At 48.1% G+C, this 23,702-nt stretch overlaps 1 protein-coding gene across 1 annotated transcript in view; it reads left to right on the forward strand.

The window, feature by feature from the left end:
- Positions 1–23,702, forward strand: part of itgb2 (integrin, beta 2) — a 49,215-nt gene that overhangs the window by 18,757 nt on the left and 6,756 nt on the right. The window contains exons 3-13 of the mRNA XM_075478901.1: positions 4,569–4,620; positions 5,355–5,452; positions 5,599–5,800; positions 6,100–6,270; positions 6,826–7,067; positions 7,193–7,351; positions 7,577–7,672; positions 7,755–7,844; positions 7,922–8,059; positions 8,862–9,052; positions 12,439–12,671. Coding sequence (XP_075335016.1) covers positions 4,569–4,620; positions 5,355–5,452; positions 5,599–5,800; positions 6,100–6,270; positions 6,826–7,067; positions 7,193–7,351; positions 7,577–7,672; positions 7,755–7,844; positions 7,922–8,059; positions 8,862–9,052; positions 12,439–12,671 — 1,672 coding nt within the window. The remainder of the gene's footprint in view (positions 1–4,568; positions 4,621–5,354; positions 5,453–5,598; positions 5,801–6,099; positions 6,271–6,825; positions 7,068–7,192; positions 7,352–7,576; positions 7,673–7,754; positions 7,845–7,921; positions 8,060–8,861; positions 9,053–12,438; positions 12,672–23,702) is intronic.

Here is a 23,702-nt window from a genome sequence, read left to right on the forward strand (position 1 = left end):
CTGTAACAGGAGGCTGTAACAGGAGGCTGTAACAGGAGGCTGTAACAGGAGACTGTAACAGGCGACTGTAACAGGAGGCTGTAAAAGGAGGCTGTAACAGGAGACTGTAACAGGAGGCTGTAACAGGAGGCTGTAACAGGAGGCTGTAACAGGAGGCTGTAACAGGAGACTGTAACAGGAGGCTGTAACAGGAGGCTGTAACAGGAGGCTGTAACAGGAGACTGTAACAGGAGGCTGTAACAGGAGGCTGTAACAGGCGACTGTAACAGGAGGCTGTAACAGGCGACTGTAACAGGACGCTGTAACAGGAGACTGTAACAGGCGACTGTAACAGGCGGCTGTAACAGGAGACTGTAACAGGAGGCTGTAACAGGAGACTGTAACAGGAGGCTGTAACAGGCGGCTGTAACAGGAGGCTATAACAGGCGACTGTAACAGGAGACTGTAACAGGAGGCTATAACAGGCGACTGTAACAGGCGACTGTAACAGGAGGCTGTAACAGGAGGCTGTAACAGGAGGCTGTAACAGGAGACTGTAACAGGAGGCTATAACAGGCGGCTGTAACAGGAGGCTATAATGGGCGACTGTAACAGGAGACTGTAACAGGAGGCTGTAACAGGCGACTGTAACAGGCGACTGTAACAGGAGGCTGTAACAGGAGGCTGTAACAGGAGACTGTAACAGGAGGCTGTAACAGGCGGCTGTAACAGGAGGCTGTAACAGGAGGCTGTAACAGGCGACTGTAACAGGAGGCTGTAACAGGAGGCTGTAACAGGAGACTGTAACAGGAGGCTGTAACAGGAGGCTGTAACAGGAGGCTGTAACAGGAGACTGTAACAGGCGACTGTAACAGGAGGCTGTAAAAGGAGGCTGTAACAGGAGACTGTAACAGGAGGCTGTAACAGGAGGCTATAACAGGCGACTGTAACAAGAGACTGTAACAGGAGGCTGTAACAGGAGGCTGTAACAGGAGACTGTAACAGGAGGCTGTAACAGGAGGCTGTAACAGGCGACTGTAACAGGAGGCTGTAACAGGCGACTGTAACAGGACGCTGTAACAGGAGACTGTAACAGGCGACTGTAACAGGCGGCTGTAACAGGAGACTGTAACAGGAGGCTGTAACAGGAGACTGTAACAGGAGGCTGTAACAGGAGACTGTAACAGGAGGCTGTAACAGGCGGCTGTAACAGGAGGCTATAACAGGCGACTGTAACAGGAGACTGTAACAGGAGGCTATAACAGGCGACTGTAACAGGCGACTGTAACAGGAGGCTGTAACAGGAGGCTGTAACAGGAGGCTGTAACAGGAGACTGTAACAGGAGGCTATAACAGGCGGCTGTAACAGGAGGCTATAACGGGCGACTGTAACAGGAGACTGTAACAGGAGGCTGTAACAGGCGACTGTAACAGGCGACTGTAACAGGAGGCTGTAACAGGAGGCTGTAACAGGAGACTGTAACAGGAGGCTGTAACAGGCGGCTGTAACAGGCGACTGTAACAGGAGGCTGTAACAGGAGGCTGTAACAGGAGGCTGTAACAGGAGGCTGTAACAGGAGGCTGTAACAGGAGACTGTAACAGGAGGCAGAAACAGGAGACTGTAACAGGAGGCTGTAACAGGAGGCTGTAACAGGAGGCTGTAACAGGAGGCTGTAACAGGCGGCTGTAACAGGCGGCTGTAACAGGAGGCTGTAACAGGAGGCTGTAACAGGAGGCTGTAACAGGAGGCTGTAACAGGAGGCTGTAACAGGAGGCTGTAACAGGCGACTGTAACAGGAGACTGTAACAGGCGACTGTAACAGGAGGCTGTAACAGGAGGCTGTAACAGGAGGCTGTAACAGGCGACTGTAACAGGCGACTGTAACAGGAGACTGTAACAGGAGGCTGTAACAGGAGACTGTTACAGGAGGCTGTAACAGGAGGCTGTAACAGGCGACTGTAACAGGAGGCTGTAACAGGAGGCTGTAACAGGAGGCTGTAACAGGAGGCTGTAACAGGAGATTCTAACAGGAGGCTGTAACAGGCGGCTGTAACAGGAGGCTGTAACAGGAGGCTGTAACAGGAGACTGTAACAGGAGACTGTAACAGGCGACTGTAACAGGAGGCTGTAACAGGAGGCTGTAACAGGAGGCTGTAACAGGAGACTGTAACAGGAGGCTGTAACAGGAGACTGTAACAGGAGGCTGTAACAGGACGCTGTAACAGGAGGCTGTAACAGGAGGCTGTAACAGGAGGCTGTAACAGGAGACTGTAACAGGAGGCTGTAACAGGAGGCTGTAACAGGAGGCTGTAACAGGCGACTGTAACAGGAGACTGTAACAGGCGGCTGTAACAGGCGGCTGTAACAGGCGACTGTAACAGGAGGCTGTAACAGGAGGCTGTAACAGGACGCTGTAACAGGAGACTGTAACAGGCGACTGTAACAGGAGGCTGTAACAGGAGGCTGTAACAGGAGGCTGTAACAGGCGACTGTAACAGGAGACTGTAACAGGCGACTGTAACAGGAGGCTGTAACAGGAGGCTGTAACAGGAGGCTGTAACAGGAGGCTGTAACAGGCGACTGTAACAGGCGACTGTAACAGGAGACTGTAACAGGAGGCTGTAACAGGAGACTGTTACAGGAGGCTGTAACAGGAGGCTGTAACAGGCGACTTTAACAGGAGGCTGTAACAGGAGACTGTTAGAGGAGGCTGTAACAGGAGGCTGTAACAGGCGACTTTAACAGGAGGCTGTAACAGGAGGCTGTAACAGGAGACTGTAACAGGAGGCTGTAACAGGCGACTGTAACAGGCGACTGTAACAGGAGACTGTAACAGGAGGCTGTAACAGGAGACTGTTACAGGAGGCTGTAACAGGAGGCTGTAACAGGCGACTGTAACAGGAGGCTGTAACAGGAGGCTGTAACAGGAGGCTGTAACAGGAGGCTGTAACAGGAGATTCTAACAGGAGGCTGTAACAGGCGGCTGTAACAGGAGGCTGTAACAGGAGGCTGTAACAGGAGACTGTAACAGGAGACTGTAACAGGCGACTGTAACAGGAGGCTGTAACAGGAGGCTGTAACAGGAGGCTGTAACAGGAGGCTGTAACAGGAGACTGTAACAGGAGGCTGTAACAGGAGACTGTAACAGGAGGCTGTAACAGGACGCTGTAACAGGAGGCTGTAACAGGAGGCTGTAACAGGAGGCTGTAACAGGAGACTGTAACAGGAGGCTGTAACAGGAGGCTGTAACAGGAGGCTGTAACAGGCGACTGTAACAGGAGACTGTAACAGGCGGCTGTAACAGGCGGCTGTAACAGGCGACTGTAACAGGAGGCTGTAACAGGAGGCTGTAACAGGACGCTGTAACAGGAGACTGTAACAGGCGACTGTAACAGGAGGCTGTAACAGGAGGCTGTAACAGGAGGCTGTAACAGGCGACTGTAACAGGAGACTGTAACAGGCGACTGTAACAGGAGGCTGTAACAGGAGGCTGTAACAGGAGGCTGTAACAGGAGGCTGTAACAGGCGACTGTAACAGGCGACTGTAACAGGAGACTGTAACAGGAGGCTGTAACAGGAGACTGTTACAGGAGGCTGTAACAGGAGGCTGTAACAGGCGACTTTAACAGGAGGCTGTAACAGGAGGCTGTAACAGGAGGCTGTAACAGGAGACTGTTACAGGAGGCTGTAACAGGAGGCTGTAACAGGAGGCTGTAACAGGCGACTGTAACAGGAGGCTGTAACAGGAGGCTGTAACAGGAGGCTGTAACAGGAGACTGTAACAGGAGACTCTAACAGGAGGCTGTAACAGGAGGCTGTAACAGGAGACTGTAACAGGAGGCTGTAACAGGAGGCTGTAACAGGACACTGTAACAGGAGACTGTAACAGGAGGCTGTAACAGGCTCACTTTAGGCAAGGCAAGGCAAGGCATCTTTATTTATATAGCGCATTTCATACCACAGGCAACTCAATGTGCTTTACAATAAGACAAGGCATATAAAGCAGCAATTTAAAGAGAAAAAAATAGAATAAAAATTAAAAACACAGTTAAAAGAAATCAAAGAAGAGGGGGGGAAAAATGATATAAACTCAACCATAAGCACATCGCAAGAGAAATGTTTTTAACCTGGATTTAAAAGTGCTTACAGTCGGGGCTGATTTCAGTTCTGCTGGTAGTTTGTTCCAGTTGTGTGCAGCATAACGGCTAAAAGCTGCTTCACCGTGTCTAGTTTGAACTCTGGGCTCCACTATCTGACCTGAGATCTCAAAGCTCTACTGGGTTTATACTCTGCTAGCATATCATTCATGTATTCTGGATCTAAACCATTCCGTGATTTGTAGACAAGTAGCAGAACTTTAAAATCTATTCTGTATCTGACCGGGAGCCAATGTAAAGACTTGAGAACTGGGGTGATGTGATCTCTTAGTTACTTTAGTTAAGTTTGCTCCATTATACCTTTCATTTAACCACTGAACACAAGATGTAGATCTGTTCACGGTTAGAAATGTAGTTTTTTAAAATGATGATGTGAGCTAACAGTGATGGTTCTGAGCTCCTGAACTAACTGTCTGTCCTCTGTCCTCAGGACATGGGTCAGAGTCTCCTTCTACTGCTGCTTCTGCTGATGGGTAGAGACGGTAAGTTTTCAAAACCCAAAACACTCAACATGTGTGGGATGAACAGTATGTTGGAATACTGTGCGGTTAGTTAAAGGGCAGAAAACTAAGACGTGAGTCTCAGTCATGTAAGTTTTTCAGGTTGTGTAACGATTCAGTTTGGCTTTCAGAAGCGCCGCCCCCCCCAGCTTAATCCCCTCCTCTTTGGCCTATCAGCCTGAAGATTGAACAGTTTGATGAGTTTCCTCATCTGCTCAAGCTCCTGTTCTGCTGGTGTATAAAACAAGGAACGCTTTCACAGCATGTGGAGGGCAGAAATGCTCCCCTTTATGTATAAAGAACATACTATCAGCTCCTTCTGAACTGGGACATTGTGTCTTCTGACCAGCAGCTGGAAGTTATCTTTGCGATGTGTTCACGTGCTGTTTGGTTTGCCCAGATACTGGCAAAGACACAGCAGGGGGGCACTGATTCTTCACCTCACTATGGTGTATGAGAACCCTAATAATGAGAACGACTGCACAATAGGGTACTTCCCTGACTAGAGTTTTATAATTCAGTATAATTCAGGATGTTTGAAAAGGAAAGCTGTACACATTACAACAGAGTGTTGTGCAATGACACAGAATAACCTCTCATCCTTACCAAATACAGTTATCATCTATAAGGAAGGCATACAGATGATTATTTTGGATGATGCACAGCGTTTAACTTCCTTTGTCTGGTACATTTTTGTTTTGCTGCTTTCTTCGCAGGACTGTGTGAACAAGAGGAAGTGTGCTTAAAGTCGGAGATCAACTCCTGTGGTGACTGCATCAAATCTGGGCCATACTGTGCATGGTGCCAAAAGCTGGTGAGGAAGGAAGCTCGTGCCACTTTCACAGCATGAATTACACAATCCACCAGTTTACCAGTCTTTATCATTGATTCATTCTTAAAATGTTGTGAAAATGAAATATATATGTGATCCTGATGGAAAGTCTTCTTCCTTTGATGCAGGATTTCACCAAGCCCGGAGAGCAGGAAGCAGTGCGCTGTGACACCCGACGTCAGCTGCAACTGAGAGGCTGCCAGATGGAAGATATTATCTCCCCTGTCAACGTTGTGAACATTACAAAGGACAACCCTCTCTCTGCTTCATTTGTCCAGGAGGAACCTGTCCAGATGCGGCCACAGATGATACGCCTAAATCTGCGACCCGGTTGGTGGAGTCACTTTGAACATTAAAGAAATGCTGCGTCCGGTTTCCGTGTCACGGCAGAATATGAGCACTTCCACACCTCTGCATCTCTCTCCAGATTTGGGAATAAATCCTAAACACATCTTGTCATGTATTCCAATGTCATGAAGTTTGATTTGATCAGAATACAAACCTTCTGCCTCTGAGCTACAGTCATTAATGCTGTGTATCAGTCAGCTTACAGACATGACTAACTATACAGGCCTGGCAGGGTACCTGATCTTTTTCTCTTTTCATCACTGTCTCGTCTGCTTCTACAGGTCTTCCTTCCACCTTCACCGTTTCTTTTAAGAGAGCTGAGGGTTATCCAGTGGATCTCTACTATCTGATGGATCTGTCTTACTCCATGAAAGATGATCTAGCAAAGGTCCAAAACCTGGGAAATGATCTTTTTGTTGCTCTGGCAAAAATCACCAAATATGCCAAAATAGGTAACGAGACACCAGTCTAAGTTTAATGATGACACTTCACATTCTGTTCAAAGCTTTTAATGTATGTACGAGGACACCGACCAGAGTTCTCCTGGTTGGAATGCCACCAGGAGAACTCTCCTGTTAGACACACACAGAAATAGATGGTAGATACACGAGTGAGTCCGCTGCTTTTCCTGTTGCCAGGCAGAAAAAGTCTCCTTAAAACAGGGAGAATCTGCCAAAGGAGGATTTTCTGTTTTTAAAAGATGACACGGCCAATGTGCCCTGCAGGAAAACACAGATAAAAAGATATATGCGTACATGCCGGCACATTCTGGAATAAAACCTCTTCAGCAGATTCTCTGACTGTGTTCTCCTTGTTAAACTAAATCATTGCTCAGAGATGCTGAGAAGCTGGAATGCAAACATGCGACAGCGTCTCTGCTGTCAGAGGCTGTGTGCAGCTCCTCTTCTCCTCTGCTCTGTGCTTATAGTTCACACGAAATGTAAATGGGATCTCTGTATATACACAAGAAAGAGTCAGAAAGGCTACAGCTAACTGTGTAATTACAGGGTTTGGTGCCTTTGTGGATAAGACCGTCCTTCCTTATACCAACACCAACAAAGAGAAACTCCAGAAGCCGTGTGATGAGGATGAGCAGTACTGTCAGGCTGCCTTTGGCTACAGACATGTGCTCAGTATGACGTCCAGCGCGTCCGAGTTCAGAGTCAAAGTGGGACAGCAGTTCATTTCGGGGAACCTGGACTCTCCTGAGGGGAGTCTGGATGCCATGATGCAGGCTGCTGTGTGTGGGGTAAGTTTTGCAGCAGTGCTCAGACAGGAGAGCAACACAGGAATGTTAAACATGGTTCGAACTGTGTTTGGTTGAGGCGGGGCATTGAAACTTTACTGCCAGCTGATGGGAATCCTACTGTGCAGGATAAGTTAGGCTGGAGGAACAGCAGCACTCGTTTGATCGTGTTGGCCACGGATGCTGGATTCCACATGGCTGGGGATGGAAAACTGGCTGGCATCCTGGAGCCCAACGACGAACAATGCCACATGGAAAACCAACTTTATATCAAGAGCAATCACATGGTGCGTATAAATTCATGTGAGTTTAGTCTCATGACTGTCCCCAAGCTTTGATCACGCTCTGTCCCGGACTCTTTCATCTCCTTCCTCAGAGTGCTTATCAAAAGAAATGAATCATGGGTCATATTAGAGGGAGGAACACACTGCTGTGGATGTTGAGTGTCGGGGTGCAGTGCTTCCTGTCACCTGTAGGCTCAGGGATAAGCTTTCTGTGCTGCTTATGTGCAGGACTACCCATCTGTTGGACAACTAGCTATGCAGCTGGAAAAACACAACATTCAGCCCATATTTGCTGTGACACAAAACATGGAGGCTGTGTACAAGGTGAGCAAGTTTAAACTATTTTCCCTTTTTCTTTGGCTCCGCAGAGCAAACATGATCTTTCTTTACTTCGTGTTGTTCCCAGGACCTCTCTAAAATGATTCCAAAGTCAGAGGTGGGCGTTCTGTCAGCAGATTCAAGAAACGTTGTTCAGCTGATTGAAAACGCCTACAGTGTGAGTGGCCGTGTGTCTTTTTATTACCTTTTTCATCTTTTTAAAAGCGTTCCTAATGATGGGATGTTTCACTACAGAGGTTATCGTCTAAAGTAACTGTGACCCACGACAATCTTCCTGAGAACGTGAGAGTTCAGTACAACCCACGGTGTGACAATCCAGAGCCTTCGAGCAGCAGCAAAGGAGTTTGTAATGACGTGCGTGTGGGAAAAAAGGTTTGTGTTCCTTTCTATATTTGATATAAAAACAGGAAGCAGCTGCAGAGATTCACTGAAACATGTTCCAACATGAACATAAACCCAGAATCTGAGGCAGAAGCAGAGTTAGTTCAGTTCTGAGCAGCTTTAGAGTGAATATCTGCAGATGTTTCCATGGTAACAGCTGCAGAGATTCACTGAAACATGTTCCAACATGAACATAAACCCAGAATCTGAGGCAGAAGCAGAGTTAGTTCAGTTCTGAGCAGCTTTAAAGTGAATATCTGCTCTGAGCTCCTTTCTCCTCCAGCACAGCCTGAACCCTCTCAGACGAGCTTTCTGTCCTTTCTTTAAGGAGTCTTCAGGAATAGTTCTCCAGGCTTCTTGAAGGACATCCCAAAGCTCGTCTTTGGATGTGGGCTGTTTTTTATTGCATTCTCTGCCAACATGATCCCACACTGCTTCAGTAATGTTGAGCTCCGGGCTCTGGGGAGGATTCATCCCTCCATCAGACCTGACTCAGAAATGTTCCTGCAACATGCATCATTTCTCTTTATTTTAGAACCTGGTCACTCGTTTGGGCCAAGGCACACACAACCAATCCAGACTCAAATGGACCGTGCTAATATTAGAACTCTTCCAAATGTAAAGGGCTGCTGGTGTGTTCCCGAACCAGGAAGCAATCCATCTGGATATGGACTCAGTAACTGGTGGACGCCTAGAACTCGGTGGCTTTAAGGATGACTTGATTTGAATTTTCTCTACTTCTATGTTTTTGAATTGTTTGAAAGGTGTCCCTGAACTGAAATGTGCTTTTCAGATCTCCTTTGACATTACTGTGACCACGCTCTCATGTATGGAGGAGGAATCTTTCACCATCAAACTGCCGGGCATTAGAGACACGTTGACTGTGGCCTTATCTACTAACTGTGAGTGCCAGTGTAAGGATCACAAAGACACCCCCCACCCACACTGCCAGAGCAAGGGAAGCGTCGTCTGTGGAGTCTGCAGGTAGGCTTTCATCAGTGTGTTGGAGTCTCCTGCACTTTGAACCAGTTTATTCAGAATCAGAATCAGAATCAGAATGCCTTTATTTGTCATTGTACATGGTACAGCGAGATTTAAAGCCACCAAAACAGTGCAAAGAGAAAATAAAAATAAAAATTTTAAAAAATATATATATAAGTATGTACAATAAGGGAAGGGTGTAAGATGCAACAGTTTTACTTACGGTAAATGAAATAAATGGAATAAAATATGGTGTTAGTGGTGATAGATAAATAAGGTGTAAGTAAATTCAAGTTAAAGGATATATTGCACACAACAGTTTTTGGCATTTTTTGGATATTGCACAAGAGTAGGGAATTGTCCAGAGGGATGATCAGTGAGTGTCAGAGTTGAGAGTGATTATGGCTTTGGGGAAAAAGCTGTTTTTAAGTCTGCTTGTCCTTGCCCTGATGTTCCTGTAGCGCTGCCCTGAGGGCAACAGGTCAAACAGGGCAGAGCCAGGGTGGGAGCCGTCTTTGGAGATTGCCTTGGCTCTGCTGAGGCAGCGGGAGGTGTAAATATCCATCAGGGAGGGGAGAGGGCAGCCGATGATCTTCTGTGCTGCCTTGACGACTCTCTGCAGCCTCTCCCTGTCAGCGGCGGTGGAGCTGCTGAACCATACTGTGATACAGTATGTCAGCAGGCTCTCAATGGATGAGCGGTAGAAGGTCAGCAGCAGGTTGGAGTTGAGGTTGTGCTTCCTGAGAACTCTCAGGAAGTGTAGCCGCTGCCGAGCCCTCTTGATGATGGCTGTGATGTTCTCTGACCAGGAAATGTTGTCAGAGATGAGTACGCCGAGGTATTTGAACGTGTGGACCTGTTCCACGCGCTCGCCATTGATGTAAAGGGGGGCTGTATCAGTGCTGTGCCTCCTGAAGTCGATGATGACCTCTCTGGATTTCTTGGTGTTCAGAGAAAGGTTGTTCTCTGAGCACCAGTCTGCCAGCTTCAGGACCTCCTCCCTGTAAGCAGCCTCATCACCCCTGGAGATGAGACCGACCACCGTATTATCGTCAGCAAACTTAACGATAAGGTTGTCCTTGTGGGCCGGTCTGCAGTCGTGGGTGTAGAGGCAGTAGAGGAGGGGGCTCAGCACACAGCCCTGTGGGGAGCCAATGCTCAGCGTGCGGGTGGATGAGAGATGGGGCCCCAGTCGCACAGTCTGGGGTCGGTCAGACAGAAAGTTATTAATCCAGGCACATGTGAAAGGGGGGAGACCAAGGGTTTCCAGTTTTGTGGTGAGTCTGTCCGGGATTATGGTGTTAAAGGCAGAACTGTAATCCACAAAGAGCATCCGAACATAGCTCTGCTGCTGCTCCAGGTGGTTTAGCGCAGAGGGGAGAGCTACGGCGATGGCATCCTCTGTGGATCTGTTCGCCCGGTATGTGAACTGATGGGGGTCGAGGTCTGGGGGGAGGTAGTCCGTGATGTGCTGAAGGACCAGTCTCTCAAAGCACTTCATGATTACCGGAGTGAGGGCCACCGGACCGTAATCGTTCAGGCTGGTGATGGGAGACTTCTTCGGAACCGGAATTATTGTTGAAGTTTTCAGACAGGATGGGATGACTGCCTGGGCCAGGGAGAGGTTGAAAATCCTGGTGAAGGTGGGGGCGAGTTGGTTGGCACACGCTCTGAGCACCTTTCCAGGAACTCCATCTGGGCCAGCAGCTTTCTTGGGGTTCACAGCCAGGAGCACACTTCTGACATTGTGCTCCTGGACAGTGAGTGGAGTGATGCAGGAGCCGGGTGGAGGTGGAGGTGGGGGCAGGGCAGGAACAGATGAGTGCTGCTGGGATAATCCAAAACGGGCAAAGAAGCTGTTTAGCTCCTCTGCCAGTGGTGCACTCAGGTCTGCTGTAGATGCATCACGACCTCTGTAGTTGGTAATGTCGTGTATTCCCTGCCATACCTCCCGTAAGTTGTTGCTGGACAGATGGGACTCTATCTGCATCCTGTGGTCTGTTTTTGCCCTTTTCACTCCTCGTCTCAGATCAGCTCTAGCAGCACAGTAAAGCGCTTTATCCCCTGACCTGAAGGTGGTGTCACGGGCCATGAGGAGTGTGCGGACCTGGTTGGTCATCCAGGGTTTCTTGTTAGGGAAAACCCGGATGTTTTTCTCCACAGTCACATTCGTGATACAGAACTGGATATAGTCCAGGACCGTTCCTGTGTGTGTCTCCAGGTCCTGATGCTCAAATAGGTCCCAGTCTGTCTGTGAGAAGCAGTCTTCGAGTGTGGTGAGTGCATTGTCAGGCCAGGCTGTCACAGTCTTTATGATGGGCCTGACTCTGCGTCTGAGGGAGATGTAGGTTGGGGAGAGCAGGAGGGAGAGATGGTCTGACTGTCCTAGGTGGGGGAGGGGTGTGGCTCTGTATGCGTGCTTGATGTTGGTGTAGCCGTGATCCAGAGTGTTCTCCCCTCCCCAGGGTGCAAGCATCAGTCTAAATGCTGCAATCATTCTGACTGCATCATTTCTCTGAATCTTTATTTGATCAATTTATTGACTGATTAATTCAACGTTCATTGCTTCATTCATTCCCAATTTAGTTTCTAATTCTTGCTGCTCTTTGAAAGCAGCAGATTAAAACCACAGAAATATTCACACACATTCCTGCCTCACATTCAGAAAGCTGAGCGTACGTACGGTTCTCCTTTATAAATCAATCACTGTCAAACTTTCACACCAGCATGAACCTGATTTCAAATCCCTTTTAGAAAGAAAGCAGATTCTTTCCTACTTTCCCACTCATTGTTTACAGCACAATTAAACCGAGAACATAAAAACGGCTGAATTAAAACAATAGAAGAAGAGATCGCTCTGTTAGTTAGGTAAAAAGAAAGAGTGGGATTATAACACATCTCAGTGAGCTGCTGAGCAGGAGTTTCTATCAGCCCACGGTTGGTACAGAGTGAAGACATGAACGCAACCCAGCTGAGCTCCCACTGTCCCTGTTAAAGGTAAAGGTGTGCTATAAAGGTGTGTTGTTGCTGCTGCGAGGTCAACCAAAGAACGGTTTCACCTCACAACACGCTGGTGGCTGCCCGAGCTGTGGAGGTGGAGGTCTTAATGACGCCCCTGAACTGCAGGCCGGGCGGTTTAACCTACTATAGACACCAGAAACAAGACAAACTGACCAATCCCTGACCAATTTTTATTTGAAAAAGCCCACACAGTGTTCCATCCGTGCATTCAGAAGCATCTGTTTGCTGTGTGGCAGGTCTGTGGACGGCTGAAAACACCCAACCAATGAATGCCTCACCTTCTCTGATGAAATGCAGAGCTCTGCGGGTGCAGACGATTCTGTTTTTGTTGGGTTTTCTTTGCTCATTTTGGGTTTGGCTGTCCTCAGCTGCTTGGAAGGTCACGTGGGACAGTTCTGCAACTGCTCCATCGGTGATAAAGACGAGCGCTCCCTGAAAGAGTCCTGTCGGAGGCAGAATGGCACCGAGTGCGAGGGCCGAGGAGACTGTGAGTGTGGCAGGTGCCGGTGCCACACTTCAGAGAGCGGAAAGAGTTACTACGGGGAATTCTGCCAATGTGACGACGAACACTGCGAGAAGTTCCAGAACAAGCAGTGTGCAGGTAACAGATTTTCACTTTTAAGATTAAGATCCGATTTATTGGTCATGCATACACATGAAATTTGTCCTCCGCTTTTAACCCATCCAGGTTGGCACCTGTTGACACACACATGCACACACACATGCACATGCACAGGGTCACACACTCAGAGACAGATGCCAACCTGGAGCGGTGGGCAGCTATTTAGCGCCCGGGGAGCATGGGGGTACGGTGGACTGCATGGACTGACACCCCTCCAGCTATCAGTTACACCTAGGGATGCTCCGATCAGCATTTTTGGGGGCCGATCTGATCACCGATCACAGGAATCCTAAATCTGCCGATACCGATCACCGATCACAAAATCGATTGGCGAATAATAAAAATCCTCAATGTTGTGTATTTACAATCTAGCCTTGTGCACCACTTAAGTGTTAAAAAAACCATATTTGTACTAAAATAAATAATAAAGACATTTATGTACCACCATCAGCTTTTTATTTATGTAAACATTACATGCCCTTTCAAGAGCAATAGATAAATAAAAAATCAACAAATAAACCTTAACTGAGGGAATAAGCAAGTAAGAATAAGCAACCAAAATGTATTCGGTTGCTCATTCTTACTTGCTTATTCCCTCATAACGATATATAAGAATAAGTACAGTTTTTAAATAACCTTTTTAAATAACCTTAACATTTTTAAAAAACCTTGGCACAAACCAACAACTAGACCTTAACTATGAGGGAATAAGCAAGTAAGAATAAGCAACTGAAATGTATTCCATACGTCCGAAGGCTCCTGCTAAAGCGTCGGCTGTGTGTGAATTCTTGGCAGTGCAGTACGAGGTTGTGTCGCTGGGAGTTCGGGTCGATGAAATGCGCTGTTAAACTTAACATCAACATGGGACTTGCACTCGAACTCCAAATATCAGTTGTAAAACTGATTGATGTGACATTGTCTCTCAAAAGTGTGTTGACGTGTGTGTATACTGTCTCGTACAGCTGAGGGAGACATACATCCGTTAGGTATTTACGTCCGGGGGGGCATAGCGTGGCTCCAGGCACGATAACAACCGTCCGAAACCCCGTGTCCCTCCACCACAAACAGAGGCTGCTCGTCAAGTCCAATGAATTCCATAAGCGTTTTTGTTATATCCCGCCACCTTTCACTGTCCCTACGACTCCAGGCGTTTAAACGTTTCACTGACGGTGAGCTCAGTGACGGTTGGGGTTTGTTTTCCTCGCGCTTGTTTTTCATAAAACAGTCGCCGGTAAGTTACGTCACGCGCGGGAAAGAAAACCGTTTAATTCATATAAATTTAACATAAATCTCATTGATAATTTCATATAAAGTCACGCGGAGTAAAAAAAATAACTTTTTTTTAAATATGCGATCGGCTTTTCTGATCAGCACTTCCAGAGCCCACCGATCAACCTGTTTAGGGTCCCTATCGGCCAATCACGATCGGAGCATCCCTAGTTCCACCAATCTTTTTTGGGTGGCGAGAGTGGGAATTGAACCACCAACCTTCCGGTTATTGGACGACCTACTCTAACCACTGAGCTACGGCTCTTTCAAGTAGTGTGTCATTATTAGTTGTAAGTGATAGCAGTACTAATAGCAGTAGTCACTAGTTGAAAAGCCACTTGAGGCTATTGCATGAATGTTCAATAATTGTAGCTCTAATGACATTTGGCTAGAGCATTTGTTACTTGTTGACACACAGAGTGCAGGCAGTCAAACCAGTGGTCAAGTTCAAGTTCAAATGTTCTCCATCTCATGCCAAGACAAGATCTATGTAATGTTGGGCTTCTGTGTTTATGGTCTGGTCTTACAGATTATACAGTCACTGAAAACAAAACTTGTCTGACATAATTCTAAGTAACAGTATACTGGTCTATGACAGATGTGTCAATATTGCATTCTACACTGGATATATTGTACAAAAACCTTTATATAACCCAGTAAGTCATACTTCTGTCATTGTACTTCTGTGTGCACATCATGTAGTAGGCTATAGCCATGTTAAGCCAGTGCAAGAATTTGTTTGGGCACATTTTCAGATATTATATATCTAAATTATGTTTTAGTATTGACAAGCATAACTGACAACACATTATAAAAACAAGACTTGCAATGTCTTTAATTTGTGAAACTCATGTAAAAAACTTACAGTATTTAAATCAACAGACAATACAATAGACATTTACAACAAACACTTCATAACAGGTAACAAATGCTCTAATCAAATGCTCATCAACTTATTTGGGAAACAAGAAACATATTATAACATTATAACATTCATGTGTCAGCCTCAAGTGGCTTTACACTATTTGAAAGAACCAAATGTGTTTTTTCTTTGCTCATTGTGGCAAACAAACTGCTCAGCAATCATTTTCCTGTCCAACAGATCCAACTTGTGCTTTTGCACATGACACACGGCTACACTATTGAGGCGTGTTTGTGTCATTGTACTTCTTAGCCATGTCTTAAGCCTCCGGAGGCCGCTGAAGCTCCTTTCAGCTTCTGCGGAAGACACTGGGATGACTAGTAGTAATCTAACTAGAGTCTCCACTTGATTAAAGAGGCCACGGACCTCTGGAGACATCCCTTGTAAAATGGCTGCAACCTCTCTGCGCGACTGGAATGTGTATCTTGACCTAAACATTGCAAGCTGTACACTCAGATACTCAGGGTTTAGTTCTGGGTAATTTTTCACAACCTCTGCTACTTTCCCAGTCAAGAGGACTTGTTCCATTGCTCTGATTTGTTGCATCCCTTCCTGTAGAAATCGTTCATTAAACTGGACATCCACAACATCAAGAATTTTGTCAAATTCTACTCTGTAGTAATCAATGGGGGATGCATGTTTATGTGCAGGAGCACACCCTGTGAAACGGTGAGGTGGCTTGTAGGCTCGTGGAGAGGTAATGGGATTAATGTCTAGGCTTTCGCACATCTCTGTGGCTTTTCCGTACACATTGTTGAAACTCTCTGTATTTCGCTTCTGGGCATAGGTGTGTTTTACACATTCTACCGCCTTAAGCACACCATCCACTGTTTGTGCTCTCGCCTGAAGGGAAACATTCAACATCTCCAGATTCTCAGTTGTTTCCAGTGCAAACATCAGACCCAAGACAACATTTCCCTGAGTAAATTTGTCATGTAAACCTTGAGCCTTGATTGCTGCATCGCTTGAGCTTTCACCCATTTCTGCCAGGGAGTGCAAAATGCGCTCATACTGATTAAGTACAGCACGAATTGCACCTGTACGAACTGTCCACCTTGTTGGACAAAGAGGCCTGATCTCAGAGGTGTGACAGGGACCATTCTCTGACTTGGCTATTGCCTTGAAAATCTCCTTTAACTTCAGTGACTGGCCAAACAAATTCCCCAATTCATTTACCCACTCCAGTGCATTGCGGACAAAATGTGTGGCAGTGCAGGCCTGCTGTGTGATCAGATTAACACAGTGAGCTGTGCAATGTACGTAATGGGCCAGAGGTTGTTGCTGTTTAATAATGGCTTGGGCACCGTTGTATTTTCCTGCCATGTTTGCCGCCCCATCATACGCTTGACCCCGCAAACCACTGATTGGCAAATTTAGGCGCTGCAGAACATCTAACACCACTCTTGCTAGATTTTCTCATCACAGAGTACTGCAGATGTGGAACAGATGTGATGGCATCTGCAATTTCCCTAATTATTGAACAGCTGAAAAGTTTAAGCAATTCGTTCTGGATTGGGGCAGATACATACGTATTCTTTCTAGTGAGCCATTTGGAAAGGCAGGGGTCGTCCTCTGCCTTGTACTTCAGTAGTTGGTCAAAATTCCCCTCACCACTATCATGCCCTCGCATAGCAAGACCCTGCCTGGCTAGCATCTGTAACCCTCCAATTGTTTTGAGGAGACATGACCTTGCCTCCTCCTGCTGTTGAGCAGCCACACTAGACAGCTGGCACTGCACTGACTTGCCTTCCTGCAAATGGGTTGTGATGGCCGTTTTGTGGCATTCACTTTTTTCGTGAGAAATTAATTTCTCAAGGGCTTTTTTCCAATTTTTGAAGCCAGTCATTATGAAGGCTGGCTCTGAATTTTTGGCAAGCGGGGATGTCTCCGATTGAAAAGCTTTATTGCAATAAAAGCAGAGTACCCCTTCCACACATGGACTCACATGAAGCCATGGGAATTTTTTATACCACTGTGCCTGGAAAGAGAGTGTGTATTTTGAAAGAGACTGCTTCACCACATATTTAGGGTCAGGCTGATTGGGTTTAATGAAAACTGCACTCTCACTCCTAGCCTTCTCATTCTGGCCTTCTCCTTCTTCCTCCTCCGTATCTGTCCACCTCACTCCTGGACACATCTCTCAAATCTTCATCCTCCTAATTGAAATATTTAAAATTAAAATGCAGAAGATTCTATATTTCTCTATATCCTCTATATATCTATATAAATATCTATATAGTATATCTTTTATAACTCTACCCTCTCTAAATTACTACAAAGCTATGGTAAGACCACACTATATCCATTCTCAATTTCAAAGATATTAGATTGCTCACCTCTGCAACATCAATTACATCCTCATCTCCTCTCACTGAGGCAGGGAAATGCGGCAACTGCGTATCCTAAACAAGTACATAGCAATGAGCAGGAGTGTAGTGAATATTTAATGCTGGGACACAGAGTCCCCTATGTCTTATCATTCATGTATTGCTCAATTTTTAATATTTCTTTTAAGTTCGCTTGTCAAGCAAACCTCTCCTAGTTGCCTTTTGGAGACAGATCATCCTAAAGGTGTCTGCTAAATGTTATGTAATGTGAATCAAATGTTGATTATAGACCATATACACATATTCCTCCTCACTTCCTAAATACACTCTTACTTTGTAAGCACAGTGGTACAAAATATGGCTTCATGTCAGTCAGAGATCTGCTTTTATTGTATCCATCCATCCATCCATCCATCCATCATCTTCCGCTGGTCCGGGGATCGGGTCGCGGGGGCAGCAGCTTGAGCAAAGAGACCCAGACGTCCCTGTCCCCGGCCACTTCCTCCAGCTCTTCTGGGGGGACCCCGAGGCGTTCCCAGGCCAGCCGAGAGACATAGTCTCTCCAACGTGTCCTGGGTCTTCCCCGGGGCCTCCTCCCAGTGGGACGGGCCCGGAACACCTCACCGGGGAGGCGTCCAGGAGGCATTCTCACCAGATGCCCGAGCCACCTCATCTGACTCCTCTCGATGCGGAGGAGCAGCGGTTCTACTCCGAGCCCCTCCCGGATGACCGAGCTTCTCACCCTATCTCTAAGGGAGAGCCCAGACACCCTGCGGAGGAAACTCATTTCGGCCGCTTGTATTCGCGATCTCGTTCTTTCGGTCACTACCCACAGCTCGTGACCATAGGTGAGGGTAGGAACATAGATTGACCGGTAAATCGAGAGCTTCGCCTTCTGGCTCAGCTCCTTCTTCACCACGACGGGCCGGTGCAGAGCCCGCATCACTGCAGACGCCGCACCAATCCGTCTGTCAATCTCCTGTTCCATTCGTCCCTCACTCGTGAACAAGACCCCGAGATACTTGAACTCCTCCACTTGGGGAAGGATCTCATTCCCACCCTTTTCCGGCTGAAGACCATGGTCTCAGATTTGGAGGTGCTGATGGTCATCCCAGCCGCTTCACACTCGGCTGCGAACCGCTCCAGTGAGAGCTGAAGGTCACGGCCTGACGACGCCAACAGAACCAAATCGTCCGCAAAAAGCAGAGACCCGATTCTGAGGTCGCCAAACCGGACCCCCTCAACGCCCTGGCTGCGCCTAGAAATTCTGTCCATAAAAATTATGAACAGAATCGGTGACAAAGGGCAGCCCTGACGGAGTCCAACCCTCACAGGAAACATGTCCGACTTACTGCCGGCAATGCGGACCAAACTCTGACACCGGTCATACAGAGACCGAACAGCCCATATCAAGGAGTCCAGCACTCCATACTCCCGGAGCACCCCCCACAAGAGTCCCCGAGGGACACGGTCGAACGCCTTCTCCAAGTCCACAAAACACATGTAGACCGGTTGGGCGAACTCCCATGCACCCTCCAGGATCCTGCGGAGGGTATAGAGCTGGTCCACTGTTCCACGGCCAGGACGAAAACCACACTGCACCTCCTGAATCCGAGATTCGACTATCCGGCGGATCCTCCTCTCCAGTACCCCCGAAAAGACCTTACCAGGGAGGCTGAGGAGTGTGATCCCCCTATAGTTGGAACACACCCTCCGGTCCCCCTTTTTAAAGAGGGGGACCACCACCCCGATCTGCCAGTCCAGAGGCACTGCCCCCGATGTCCACGCGATGCTGCAGAGGCGTGTCAACCAAGACAGCCCCACAACATCCAGAGCCTTGAGGAACTCAGGACGGACCTCATCCACCCCCGGGGCCTTGCCACCGAGGAGTTTTTTGACCACCTCGGCAACCTCAGCCCCAGAAATGGGAGGTCCCACGTCCGAGCTCCCCAACTCTGCTTCCTCATCGGAAGGCGTGTCGGTAGGATTGAGGAGGCCCTCGAAGTACTCCCCCCACCGACTCACGACGTCCCTAGTTGAAGTCAGCAGAGCCCCGCCCTCACCATACACGGTGTTGACGATGCACCGCTTCCCCCCCCTGAGCCGCCGGATGGTGGACCAGAATCTCCTCGAGGCCGTCCGGAAATCGTTCTCCATGGCCTCCCCGAACTCCTCCCAAGCCCGAGTTTTTGCCTCAGCAACCGCCGAGGATGCGTTCCGCTTGGCCTGTCGGTACCCATCAGCTGCTTCCAGAGTCCCACTGGCCAAAAAGGCCCGATAGGACTCCTTCTTCAGCTTGACGGCCTCCCTCACCACTGGGGTCCACCAGCGGGTTCGGGGATTGCCGCCACGACAGGCACCGACCACCTTGTGGCCACAGCTCCGGTCGGCCGCCTCAACAATGGAGGCACGGAACATGGCCCATTCGGGCTCAATGTCCCCCACCTCCCCCGGGACATGGTTGAAGCTCTGCCGGAGGTGGGAGTTGAAACTCCTCCTTACAGGGGATTCCGCCAGCCGTTCCCAGCAGACCCTCACAATACGTTTGGGCCTGCCAGGTCTGACCGGCTTCCTCCCCCACCAGCGGAGCCAACTCACCACCAGGTGGTGATCAGTTGACAGCTCCGCCCCTCTCTTCACCCGAGTGTCCAGGACATACGGCCGCAAGTCCGATGATACGACTACAAAGTCGATCATCGAGCTGCGGCCTAGGGTGTCCTGGTGCCAAGTGCACATATGGACACCCTTATGCCTGAACATGGTGTTCGTTATGGACAATCCGTGACGAGCACAGAAGTCCAACAACAAAACACCACTCTGATTCAGATCGGGGGGGCCGTTCCTCCCAATCACGCCCCTCCAGGTCTCACTGTCATTGCCCACGTGAGCATTGAAGTCCCCCAGCAGGACGAGGGAGTCTCCCGGAGGAGCACTCTCTAGTGCCTCCTCCAGGGACTCCAAAAAGGGTGGGTACTCTGAACTGCCGTTCGGTGCATAAGCACAAACAACAGTCAGGACCCGTCCCCCCACCCTAAGGCGGAGGGAGGCTACCCTCTCGTCTACCGGGGTAAACCCCAATGTACAGGCGCACAGCTGGGGGGCGATAAGTATGCCCACACCTGCTTTACGCCTCTCACCGCGGGCAACTCCAGAGTGGAAGAGAGTCCAACCCCTCTCGAGGAGGCTGGTTCCGGAGCCCAAGCCATGCGTCGAGGTGAGTCCGACTATATCTAGCCGGAACCGCTCAGCCTCGCGCACCAGCTCAGGCTCCTTCCCCAGCAGAGAGGTGACGTTCCACGTCCCAAGAGCCAGCTTCAGTAGCCGAGGATCAGACCGCCAAGGTCCCCGCCTTCGGCTGCCGCCCAGCTCACATTGCACCCGACCCCCATGGCCCCTCCCACGGGTGGTGAGCCCGTAGGAAGGGGGACCCGTGTCGTTTCTTCGGGCTGTGCCCGACCGAGCCCCACGGGCACAGACCCGGCCACCAGGCGCTCGCCGGCTTTTATTGTAATAAAGATTTTAATTCAGAGACAGCCTTATGACTGGCTTTAAAAACTGGATGATTATATTAAGATAATACATTAATACACAGTGTAAATAAGGATGGTGTGTATTATTAATATTCATGTCATTTTCAATGTGTAATAGAATTGTCATATATCATTTTGAAATCACAGCTTTCTTTAAAACTTGACATCCATTCTGGTCCAGAAACTGAAGTAGGCCTACAACACTTTGGAAATTACTCGAATTTTAACAAACACATGCTTTGTGTATATTTTTAGTGATACATCAGTGGGACACCGTGGAGATTGAAGTGCGTTGTCGACGTTTGAAAATGACATGAATCACACGAGGATAGCTCTCTTCTGCATGTAGCCTAGTCAAACCTGCGCATCCCAACGGCGGTAGCACTCGACACAGACAACCAGTGACACGCTTGCAACTTACAAGCATGTCAATGTCTGCAGAGGGGGAGTGGAGAAGACAACTTACTTGTTTTTTCTTGAAAAAGCTGTCTATTGTCCCCTGTCTTTTCCTTTTCTGCATCATTGGCTATATTGCACGAAAAAAGAGGACAGTTTTAAAACTAAAGTAGGCTATATAAGTTAGGCCAGTTAGAAGAATGACTGGGAACTTTATGCTAGTAGGTAAACTTAGCCTAACTGTCATGAACTAGCCAGGAAACCTGCGTCTGTTAATGGCTTAACCTATGATGCCTGAAAATGTTGCCTTCATGGCAGGCAGTGAATTTTGCTGATCTAAAACAGTGATTAAATTCTACCTTTTCAGCGACTCTTCATTGAAGGCGTCAAGTGGGTATATGCAGCACCACGAACAGCACAACGACCTGTGAGAAATTGTTTGAATGACTGCGCTGAGCTCTCAGCAGTCAGACTCAGCACCAGTGTTGCCAGATCTTCAACGCGAAATAAGCGAACGGCGTCCTGAAAACAAGCCCAAAAGAAGCGGCCGAAGACTAATAAAAAAAAGTCAGCAATTGGCAACCCTGGTCAGCACCGCCGCAGCGCTTTCGGCAGGATGCGCAAGCTGTTGAGGCTATCCTAACCTCACCTGTTGTGCTGGGATTTACAGAGTGAGGCCTAACGACAGCAACCATTTTTAATTTCCTACAACAGGCGAACGTTTACTATTTTATTACAAAAGTAGATTTTAGTGAGGTTTTGACGGACAAAAGTGGGGGGGATGGAATGGCCTTCCAGTAGAAGTGAGGGGGATGCATCGTACTCATCCCCCCCGTAGAATACGCGCCTGTGCTGAGGAGGCGGCCATGTTGGGATGCTGCACATAAAGCACACACCCCTCTGTACAGCCTCCTCTAACGCACCGACTCCCTTTGTGCTGCCTTCTGCTGGTACGGTAGTTATGTTGTTCTGCCTTCTCCTGGTACGGTAGTTATGTTGTTCTGCCTTCTCCTGGTACGGTAGTTATGTTGTGCTGCCTTCTCCTGGTACGGTAGTTATGTTGTTCTGCCTTCTCCTGGTACGGTAGTTATGTTGTTCTGCCTTCTCCTGGTACGGTAGTTATGTTGTTCTCCCTTCTCCTGGTACGGTAGTTATGTTGTTCTGCCTTCTCCTGGTACAGTAGTTGTGTTGTTCTCCCTTCTCCTGGTACGGTAGTTATGTTGTTCTGCCTTCTCCTGGTACGGTAATTGTGTTGTTCTCCCTTCTCCTGGTACGGTAGTTATGTTGTTCTGCCTTCTTCTGGTACGGTAGTTATGTTGTTCTGCCTTCTCCTGGTACGGTAGTTATGTTGTTCTCCCTTCTCCTGGTACGGTAGATATGTTGTTCTGCCTTCTCCTGGTACGGTAGTTATGTTGTTCTGCCTTCTCCTGGTACGGTAGTTATGTTGTTCTGCCTTCTCCTGGTACGGTAGTTATGTTGTTCTGCCTTCTCCTGGTACGGTATATATGTTGTTCTGCCTTCTCCTGGTACGGTAGTTATGTTGTTCTGCCTTCTCCTGGTACGGTAGTTATGTTGTTCTGCCTTCTCCTGGTACGGTAGTTATGTTGTTCTGCCTTCTCCTGGTACGGTAGTTATGTTGTTCTGCCTTCTCCTGGTACGGTAGTTATGTTGTTCTGCCTTCTCCTGGTACGGTAGTTATGTTGTTCTGCCTTCTCCTGGTACGGTAGTTATGTTGTTCTGCCTTCTCCTGGTATGGTAGTTATGTTGTTCTGCCTTCTCCTGGTAAGGTAGTGCTGCCTTCTCCTGGTACGGTAGTTATGTTGTGCTGCCTTCTCCTGGTACAGTAGTTATGTTGTTCTCCCTTCTCCTGGTACGGTAGTTATGTTGTTCTCCCTTCTCCTGGTACGGTAGTTATGTTGTTCTGCCTTCTCCTGGTACGGTAGTTATGTTGTTCTCCCTTCTCCTGGTACGGTAGTTATGTTGTTCTGCCTTCTCCTGGTACGGTAGTTATGTTGTTCTGCCTTCTCCTGGTACGGCAGTTATGTTGTTCTCCCTTCTCCTGGTACAGCAGTTATGTTGTTCTGCCTTCTCCTGGTACAGTAGTTATGTTGTGCTGCCTTCTCCTGGTACGGTAGTTATGTTGTGCTGCCTTCTCCTGGTACGGTAGTTATGTTGTGCTGCCTTCTCCTGGTACGGTAGTTATGTTGTTCTGCCTTCTCCTGGTACGGTAGTTATGTTGTTCTGCCTTCTCCTGGTACGGTAGTTATGTTGTTCTGCCTTCTCCTGGTACGGTAGTTATGTTGTTCTGCCTTCTCCTGGTAAGGTAGTTATGTTGTGCTGCCTTCTCCTGGTACGGTAGTTATGTTGTTCTGCCTTCTTCTGGTACGGTAGTTATGTTGTTCTCCCTTCTCCTGGTACGGTAGTTATGTTGTTCTCCCTTCTCCTGGTACGGTAGTTATGTTGTTCTCCCTTCTCCTGGTACGGTAGTTATGTTGTTCTGCCTTCTCCTGGTACGGTAGTTATGTTGTTCTGCCTTCTCCTGGTACGGTAGTTATGTTGTGCTGCC

Source organism: Odontesthes bonariensis, chromosome 12, assembly GCF_027942865.1.
Source record: "Odontesthes bonariensis isolate fOdoBon6 chromosome 12, fOdoBon6.hap1, whole genome shotgun sequence".
Lineage (NCBI taxonomy): Eukaryota > Metazoa > Chordata > Actinopteri > Atheriniformes > Atherinopsidae > Odontesthes > Odontesthes bonariensis.